Here is a 9,507-nt window from a genome sequence, read left to right as displayed (position 1 = left end):
TTCCTGTGTGAATGTACAATTTTTTTTTTTTTTGGAGGCGGACTGTTGCTCTGTTGCCCAGGCTGGAGTGCAGTGGCGTGATTTCGGCTCAGTGCAACCTCTGCCTCCCGAGTAGCTGGGACTACAGGCGTGTGCCACCACGCTCGGCTAAGTGTTGTATTTTTTTTTAAAAAAAGATGGGGCTTCTCCATGATGGCCAGGCTGGTCTTGAACTCCTGACCTCAGGTGATCCACCCACCTCGGCCTCCCAAAGTGCTAGGATTATAGGCATGAGCCACTGCGCCCGGCCAAGTGCTGTATTTTTTAGTAGAAATGGGGTTTCGCTGTGCTGGCCAGGCTGGTCTCGAACTCCTAACCTCGTGATCTGCCTGTGCCGACCTTCCAAAGTGCTGGGATTACAGGTGTGAGCCACCTCGCCCAACCAGAGAAGCCTTTTTAATGAGGAGCAGCTGTGGTCCAGTCTTCAGTGCCAAGGCCGACCATGCTTGCATCTGAGGTCTGCAGTTACTCACTGTGTGATCCTGAGCTGTTAGTGAACCTCTCTCTGCCTTTTTCCTCGTCTGCAAAATTGGACTGGTCATTCCCAGCGGCTATATGGGGCACTGATACGTCCCACAACTGACCGTGGCTCCTAGGTTGCTGGAACTCACCAGCTCCTCCTGTGTAAGATTCTGGGGCATCAGGGGTGGAGCTGGGTGGAGGGGGCCACCAGGAAGGACCCTGGGTCTCCTCCTCTCTGAGCCGCTTCTCCCTACCCCCAGCCCTTCCCTCCTTACCCGGGATGCTCCAAAGAGAAACCCCAGGTGTGCGAACCCTCCCCCGAAGACTCTGGGAGAGGCGTGGTGGAGACCCACCTTGAGAGCGTTATTACTCTCAGCGTTCTCCGTTTGGGGCCTGACCTACTTAGTCTTACCCTTTTTAATCTTGTCAAAAATTACGCAGACAGGGCCCTGTCGCTGTGCCACGGGCCATGACCACACAAGGGAGGCAGAACATGCTCACGGCCAAGCAGCGAGGGCGCCGCACACCCAGTTCTTATTTTCCTGGTGTGCTGAGTAGGGACCGTTAGCCTGCATCTGTGCGCGGAGGATGGTGTGCGCCCGCTGTGGGCTCCTGGCCAGGGAGGAACACACTGAGCCGGGAGGGAGCTGGGAAACTGAGGAAGGGCCGTGGTTCCCTCCTGTGGTTCCCTCCTCCTGGCCCTCTCTCCTGACCAGCGCCGACACCCACATTCCTCAGCCCTCACTTCCGTTCTGTCCCGGCATCACTACTTGCGCGGGTGTGGCCTGCACCGTGTCCTCCCTGCTCCCTCTGGCCCGGCCGCAACACCCGGGCCCAAATGTGGGCCTCGCTCTGCCCGTCCTTCTCGGCCTCACTGCCCGTGAGCCCCGTGACATGCCTCTCACCCGTTCTCACACCCTCATCTCCTCCGCCTCACTCTCTCCCGGCCACCGTGTGTGCCCACTGCAGCCTGTCGCATGCCATCTTGGTCATCACACCAGGAGAATGCGGCATTTTTGTTTGATAATTTTTTTTTTCTTTTTGGAGGCGGAGTCTTGCTTGTCGCCCAGGCTGCAGTGCAGTGGCACCATCTCAGCCCACTGCAACCTCCACCTTCCGGGTTCAAGTGATTCTTGTGGCTCAGCCTCCTGAGTAGCTGGGACTATAGGCGCGCACCACCACACCCGGCTAATTTTTGTATTTGTAGTAGAGACGAGGTTTTGCCACGTTGGCCAGGCTGGTCTCGAACTCCTGTCCTCAGGTGATCTGCTTGCTGCGGCCTCCCAAAGTGCTGGGATGACAGGCGTGAGCCATCACGCCTGGCGGCAAGCATTTCTTGACCTCTTGCCATGGTCTTGGCACTGTCCTAGGTGCTCCACCTCCACTTCCACGTCTTCCTGGTCACAGGCCTCTGAGGTCAAAACAGCCATCCCCATTGCCGGGATGTGGTCACTGAGGCACAGAGAGGTTGAAGTCACTTGCCCCAGGTTTAACCCTGAAGCCTGTGGCCCGAACCCAGTGCCCACCATACTCGAATCCATCTCACTCTCCTGCCTTCGTTTTTTGGCCTTTCTGGGCCTCAGTTTCCCCATTTGTAAAACCAGGAGACTGCACCCTGATGTTCAGGGTCATGCGTCTGGTTTGTGTCCTCTGGGTCACGGTCCTGATCAGGGAATCCACTCAAGACAGGTGGTGACGCGCGGTCTCTGCCCCAACTCCCACAGCCAGTGAGCTCCTCTGACAGTGAGGCCCCCGAGGCCAACCCCACCGGTGGCAGTGATGCTGATGAGGACGACGAGGACCGGGGGGTCATGGCTGTCACAACGGTGACCGCCACAGCTGCCAGCGACAGGATGGAGAGCGACTCGGACTCAGACAAGAGCAGTGACAACAGCGGCCTGAAGAGGAAGACGCTGGCGCTAAAGGTAGGGGAGGACTGTGGCGGGCTGGCCCTTCGTCCCCTCGCTCTGATGCCCGCCTGGCAGCCTGCTCTCCCTCCCCTGCCCTTTTTTTTTTGGAGACAAAGTCTTACTCTCACCCAGGCTGGAGTGCAGTGGTGCCATCTCGGCTTACTGCAACCTCTGTTTCTCGGGTTCAAGTGATTCTCCTGCCTCAGCCTCCCTAGAAGGTGGGATTATAGGCACCCGCCACCATGCCTGAGTAAGTTCTGTATTTTTAGTAGAGATGGAGTTTCACCATGTTGGCCAAGTTGGTCTTGAACTCCTGACCTCAGGTGATCCACCTGCTTCACCCTCCCAAAGTGCTGGGATTACAGGTGTGAGCCATGGCACCCAGCCCCTTTCTTTAATATAATTGTTTTTCAGTATGCATTTTTAAAAAAATTTGAGTTCTAATCCATACACCATGAGATTTTTTCCTTCCTAAGTATGCAATCCAGTGGTTTTTAGTGTGTTCACGGAATTGTGCAATCATTACCATTATTCCAGGAGATTTCCTTCACCCCAAAAAGAAACCTGGTTGCCATCAGCTGTTGCCCTGCAGCCCCTCCTCTGGCCCCTGGCACCCACGCACCCCTTCCTGCCTCTGTGGAGGGGCCTGCCCTGGACATTTCGTAGAAATGGGATCACACACTGCCTGGCCTTTGCGCCTGCCTTCCCTCACTGAGCATGAGGTCCTCAGGTGAATCTGCGCAGCGGCCTGCGTCGGCTCCATTCCTTTTCTTGGTTGGGTCGGATTGCAGTGTGTGGAGGGGACACGGTGTGGTGATCCCTGTGTCCGTGGCCAAGCTGGCTTGTTTCCACTTTTGGGCTATTACAGATCGGGCTGTCTTGAATATTTCTGTACAAGTTTTTGTGTGGATGTGTGTTTTCCATTCTCCTGGTTTATAATCTCTTCTGCCTTTTGACCACTTCTAACTATTTGGGTACAGAAAGAAAGGACAAGATTCCAGCAGCAACTTCGTTTTTCTTTTTTTTTTTTCCTTTTGAGATGGAGTCTCACTCTGTTGCCAGGGTGGAGTGCAGTGGCACGATCTCAGCTCACTGCAAACTCTGCCTCCCTAGTTGCTGGGTTTACAGATGCCCCGCCACTACACCCGCCTAATTTTTTGGTACTTTTAGTAGAGACAGGGTTTCTCCTTGTTGGTCAGGCTGGTATCAAACTCCCAACTCAGGTGATCCGCCCGCCTGGTCTCCCAAAGTGCTGGGATTACAGGCTTGGGCCACCACGCCCAGCCTACTTCTAACTATTCGGGTGCAGAAAGAAAGGACACGATTCCAGCAGCAACTTTTTTGGATAGAGTAAGGTGTAGTTTGTATTATTTTTTGAAATAACATTTGCTTTTGATTCTAAAATGATAAACCATGTTTACGGTAGATAACTTGGAAAATAGAAATGACATAGGGAAGCTAGAAAAATACCTGTAGTATATGAGGAGTTTTGGAGCCAAGCAAAGATTATTTCCTTGTTTATGTTGCACATGGCAGTGTGTGTGTGTGTGTGTGTGTGTGTGTGTGTGTGTGTGTGTGTGTAGAGTACAGAATTGGCAGTACAGCACATAATACGTGTTTGGTTTCTTTTTTACCTAATACTGTATTTCCTTGACATTACATATTGTTTCATTTTATTTTATTTTCTGGGACGGGATCTCGCTGTGTTGCCCAGGCTGGTGTGGAGTGGTGCAGTCGTAGCCTACTGTAGCCTCCAATTCCTGGGCTCAAGTGATCCTCCTCCTTCAGCCTCCCCCGTAGCTGGGACTACAGGTGGGCACCACTACATCTAGGTAATTATTTATTTTTGATAGAGAAAAATACAGAAAAATATTTCTAAAAAATAGTTTTGTCACTGGGTGAGGTGGCTCATGCCTGTAATCCCAGCACTTTGGAAGGCCGAGGCGGGCGGATCACAAGGTCAAGAGATCCAGACCATCCTGGCCAACATGGTGAAACCCTGTCTCTCCTAAAAATACAAAAATTAGCTGGGTGGTGGCATGCGCCTGTAGTCCCAGCTACTCTGGAGGCTGAGGTGGGAGGATTGCTTAAACCCAGGAGGCGGAGGTTGCAGTGAGCTGAGATCGTGCCACTGCACTCCAGCCTGGCGCCTGGCGACAAGAGTGAGACTGTCTCCAAAAAGGAAAAAAAAGTTTTGTCTAGAGATGGGGTCTCGCTATATTGCCTGGGCTGGTTTCAAATTCCTGGACTCAAGTGATCCTTCCACCTTGGCTTCCCAAAGTGCTGGGATTACAGGTGTGAGCCACTGTGTCTGGTCTGTGTTTGTTTGTTATTTATGGAGACAGGGTTTCACTCTGTCGCCCAGGCTGGAGTGCAGTGGTGTGATCTTGGCTCACTGCAACCTCTGTCTCCCAGGTTCAAGCAATTCTCCTGCCTCCCAAGTAGCTGGGACTACAGACATGCACCACCACATGGCGTATATGGTGGCACATGTCTGTAGTCCCAGCTACTTGGGAGAGATACTAATTTTTGTATCTTTAGGAGAGATGGGGTTTCACCATGTTGGCAAGGCTGGTCTCGAACTCCTGACCTCAAGTGATCTGCCTGCCTCAACCTCACAAACTGTTAGGATTACAGGCATGAACCACTGCACTTGGACTTACTTCTTTATTTTTAAACTAGTCCCCTTTGAAGGGACCATATTGTTTTTTTGTTTTTGTTTCTTTTTTGGAGACGGAGTTTTGCTTTCGTTGCCCAGGCTGGAGTGCAATGGTGTGACCTGGGCTCACCGCAACCTCTGCCTCCTGGGTTCAGGCAATTCTCCTGCCTCAGCCTCCTGAGTAGCTGGGATTACAGGCACGCACCACCATGCCCAGCTAATTTTTTGTATTTTTAGTAGAGACGGGGTTTCACCATGTTGACCAGGATGGTCTCGATCTCTTGACCTCGTGATCCACCCGCCTCGGCCTCCCAAAGTGCTGGGATTACAGGCTTGAGCCACCGCGCCCGGCTGTTTTTGTTTCTTTTTTGGAGACGGAGTTTTGCTTTCGTTGCCCAGGCTGGAGTGCAATGGTGTGACCTGGGCTCACCGCAACCTCCGCTTCCCGGGTTCAAGCAATTCCCTCTCCTCAGCCTCCCGAGTAGCTGGGATTACAGGCATGTGCCACCGCACCCAGCTAATTTTTGTATTTTTAGTAGAGATGGGGTTTCTCCATGTCAGTCAGGTTGATCTTAAACTCTCGACTTCAGGTGATCTGCCCACCTTGGCCTCCCAAAGTGCTGGGATTACAGGTGTGAGCCACCGAGCCCGGCCTGTATTGTTTTAGAATGCAGATTTCGGTGGCTGAGAAGTAGTCTATGATGTGAATGCATTTTTTTTTTTTTTTTTTTTTAGATAGAGTCTTGTTCTGTTGTCCAGGCTGGAGTGCAGTAGCCTGATCTCTGTTCACTGAAACCTCTGCCTCCCGGGTTCAAGTGATTCTCCTCTCAGCCTCCAGAACAGCTGGGAGGGACTACAGGCGCCTGCCACCATGCTGTATTTTTGGTAGAGATGAGGTTTCACCTTATTGCCCAGGCTAGTCTCAAACTCCTGACCTCAAACGATCAACCTGCCTTGGCCTCCCAAAGTGCTGGGATCACAGGCATGAGCCACCGCGCCCGGCCTGAATTAGCTGTTTTTAAGTGCACAGCTCAGCGGCAGTAAGCGCATTCATGAGGTGATACAACCATCACCACCATCATCTCCAGAACTTTTTTTTTTTGAGACGGAGTCTCACTCTGTCACCCAGGCTGGCGTACAGTGGCGTGATCTGGGCTCACTGCATCCTCAGCTTTCTGGGTTCAAGCAGTTCTCTGCCTCAGCCTCCTGAGTAGCTGGGATTACAGGCACCCGCCACCATGCCTGGCTAATTTTTGCATTTTTAGTAGAGATGGGGCTTCACCAACTTGGCCAGGCTGGTGTTGAACTCCTGACCTCAGGTGATCCACCTGCTTCGGCCTCCCAAAGTGCTGGGATTACAGGTGTGAGCCACCACACCCGGCCTATCTTCAGAACTTTCCTGTCTTCCCAAGCTGAAATGTTGTCCAGTGAAACACTCCCTCTCCTCCCTCCTCCGCAGCCCCTAGTGCCCCCATCCTACTTTCTGTCTCTGTGAGCCTGGTGGCTCTAGAGACCTCCTGTAAGAATGTATCTTTCTGTGAGTGGCTGCTTTCCCCAAGGTTCAGGATCCCTGGCGTTGATGAGGTTCTCACAGGCTTCTTGGCTCCCCAGGGGGGTTCTAGAGCTCAGCAGTTGTGGGCGGTGGGCAGTCAGGTGGGGGTTCCTGCCAGGAGCCTGGCCTTCCCGTCACTGAGCATTTAGGCGGTTCCCCTTGCAGATGTCGGTGTCAAAACGGGCCCGAAAGGCCTCCAGCGACCTGGATCAGGCCAGCGTGTCCCCCTCCGAAGAGGAGAATTCGGAAAGCTCATCTGAGTCAGAGAAGACCAGTGACCAGGTGGGCTGGCGGTCAGCTCTTGGGAGGGCAGGGAAGCGCTGTGGCCGCCGCGGGGCTGGTTCAGCTCACTTCTCCCCTAGGACTTCACACCTGAGAAGAAAGCGGTGGTCCGGGCGCCGCGGAGGGGCCCCCTCGGGGGACGGAAAAAAAAGGTAATGCGCGCTTGACTGTTTCCTGTGGTCACTCGTGGGGCACCTCTGTGGTCTCCAGCACTGTCCCCCGGGTAGGCGCGTGCCCTTTCTGAAGGGGATGGGACCTGGGCCACAGGGGAACCCAGAGGACCACGTCTGCCCTGAGCACCAGTGAAAAGTGCAGATTCCCAGTCCCACCGGGGCCCACCTTGCTATGGCTGCACTGCACCCGGGAGCCCACCATCCGATTTGCAGAGGGGGTTCTGGGATGTCAGCATTGGAAGGGAATAAGGCGGTTCTGAGGCGTCTGTATGAGAGCGAGAGAGTGAGAGGAGAGAGGGACAGGTGTGCACTGGTGTGTGTATGAGCGTGGTGTGTGCGTGTGTTCTGTTTATGTGCACGGTATCCATGTGCTGTGTGTGGACTCACGCATGCACGTTTGTGATCATGAACATGTGCACGTGTGGGGTGTGTGTGGAGATTGTGTGCCTGTGTTGTGTGTGCACATGTACCTGTGTGTTTGTACGCTGTGCCTCCCTTCTGTGTGTGTTGTGCCTGTGTGTGTGCATGTGTGTCCCTGTGTGCATAGTGTGTTTGTGTGTCTTTGTGTCCATCTGTGTGTGCATTGCATTGTGTTTTTCTTATTGCGTATGGTGTGTGTTCTGTATTCGTATGATGTGTGTTCACATCTTGCATGTGGTCTGTGTGTATGGTATGTGTGTTTTTTGTGTTGTGTTTGTGTTTCGGTGGTGTCTGTGCATGGTGTGTGTGGTCTATGTGTCTTGTGTGTCTCCTCTGTCTGGTGTGTGTTATCTGTGAGTGTCTGCTGTGTGTTGTTTCAGTATGTTTGCTGTGTTGTCTGTGTTTGTGGTGTGTGTTGTCTGTGTGTGATGTGTGTGTTATATGTGATGTGTGGTGTGTGTGTTGTCTGTTTGCTGTGTGTTGTCTTTGTGTTTGTGGTGTGAGTTGTCTGTGTGTGTGTGGTGTGTATGTTTTACACGTTGTATGTGTTGTGTGTGTGTGTGTTGTCTATGGTGTGTCTGTGTGTTGTATGTTTGTGTATGTGCATATGGAGTGCCTGTGTGTGTGCATATGGTGTGTTGTCTTTGTGTGTGTATGGCATGTGTTGTCTGCGTTTGTGTGTAGTGTGTGTGTTGTGTGTTTTTTTGTGTTATACATAATGTGTGGTGTGTTTGCATATGGTGTGTGTTATCTGTGTGTGTAGTGTGTGTGTTGTATGTGGTGTATGTGTTGTCTGTTTTGTGTGTTAAACGTAATGTGTGTTGTCTGTGTGTTTGCATGTTGTTTTGTGTGTGTTATACATAATGTGTGGTGTTTGTGTGTTTGCGTATGGTATATGTTGTGTGTGTGTTGTGTGTGGTGTCTGTGTTTGTGTGTGTGTGTTTTGTGCAGTATGTGGTGTTTCATCTGTGTTGTGTGTTTGGTATGTTGTGAGTTGTGTGTGTGTTGCCTGTGGTGTGGTGTGTGTTTGGTCTGTGTTTTGTGTTGTCTGGTATGTTGTGTATGTTGTGTGTGTGTGTTGCCTGTGGTGTGTTTCATCTGTGTTGTGTGTTTTGTCTGGTATGTTGTGCGTGGTGTGTGTGTTGCCTGTGGTGTGTGGTGTGTGTGCTTCATCTGTGTGTTGTGTGTGTTGTCTGGTATGTTGTGTGGCGTGTGTGTGTGTTGCGTGTGATGTGTTTCATCTGTGTGTTGTGTTTCATCTGTGTGTTCTGTGTGTTGTCTGGTATATGGTGTGTGTGTGTTGCCTGTGGTATGTGGTATGTGTTTCGTCTGTGTTATGTGTGTTGTATGTGTGTGTTGCCTGCAGTGTGTGTGTTGTCTGGTATGTTGTGTGTGGTGTGTTTCGTCTGTGTGTTGTGTGTGTTGTCTGGTATGTGGTGTGTGGTGTGTGTGTGTGTTGCCTGTGGTGTGTGTTCGTCTGTGTTGTGTGTCTGGTATGTTGTGTGCGTTGTGTGTGTTGTCTGGTATATTGTGTGGTATGTGTGGTGTGTGTGTTGCTTGTGTTGTGTGTTGTGTGTATTGTGTGTTATGTGTGTTGTGTGTATTGTGTGTTATGTGTGTTGTCTGGTATGTGTGGTGTGTGTTGTGTGTTGCCTGTCGTGTGTGGTATGTGTTTCATCTGTGTGTTGTGTGTGTTATCTGGTATGTTGTGTGTGTTGTGTGTGTTGCCTGTGGTGTGTGATGTGTGTTGTGTGTTTTATGGTATGTTGTATGTGTGTGGTGTGTTGTGTGTGGTGTGTATGTGTTGCCTGTGGTGTGTGTTGCCTGCGGTGTGTGATGTGTGTGTTGTGTGTTGTCTGGTATGTTGTATGGTGTGTGTTGTGTGTGTGTTGTGTGTGGTGTGTGGTGAGTGTGGTGTGTGTGTTGTGTATGTGTTGCCTGTGGTGTGTGTTGCCTGTGGTGTGTGATGTGTGTGTTGTGTGTTGTCTGGTATGTTGTATGGTGTGTGTG

At 51.6% G+C, this 9,507-nt stretch overlaps 1 protein-coding gene across 3 annotated transcripts in view; it reads left to right on the top strand.

Annotated features, from left to right (window-relative positions):
- HDGFL2 (HDGF like 2) overlaps positions 1 to 9,507 on the top strand; it is a 34,287-nt gene that overhangs the window by 16,241 nt on the left and 8,539 nt on the right. For all 3 annotated transcript variants that reach the window (XM_017528413.2, XM_037738431.1, XM_017528412.2), the window contains exons 4-6: positions 2,226 to 2,426; positions 6,788 to 6,904; positions 6,985 to 7,056. In XM_017528413.2, coding sequence (XP_017383902.1) covers positions 2,226 to 2,426; positions 6,788 to 6,904; positions 6,985 to 7,056 — 390 coding nt within the window. The remainder of the gene's footprint in view (positions 1 to 2,225; positions 2,427 to 6,787; positions 6,905 to 6,984; positions 7,057 to 9,507) is intronic.

Source organism: Cebus imitator, unplaced genomic scaffold, assembly GCF_001604975.1.
Source record: "Cebus imitator isolate Cc_AM_T3 unplaced genomic scaffold, Cebus_imitator-1.0 Scaffold53, whole genome shotgun sequence".
Classification (NCBI taxonomy): Eukaryota; Metazoa; Chordata; class Mammalia; order Primates; family Cebidae; genus Cebus; species Cebus imitator.
The sequence above is the reverse complement of the archived record's forward strand: the minus strand, read 5'-3'. Positions and strand labels throughout refer to the sequence as shown.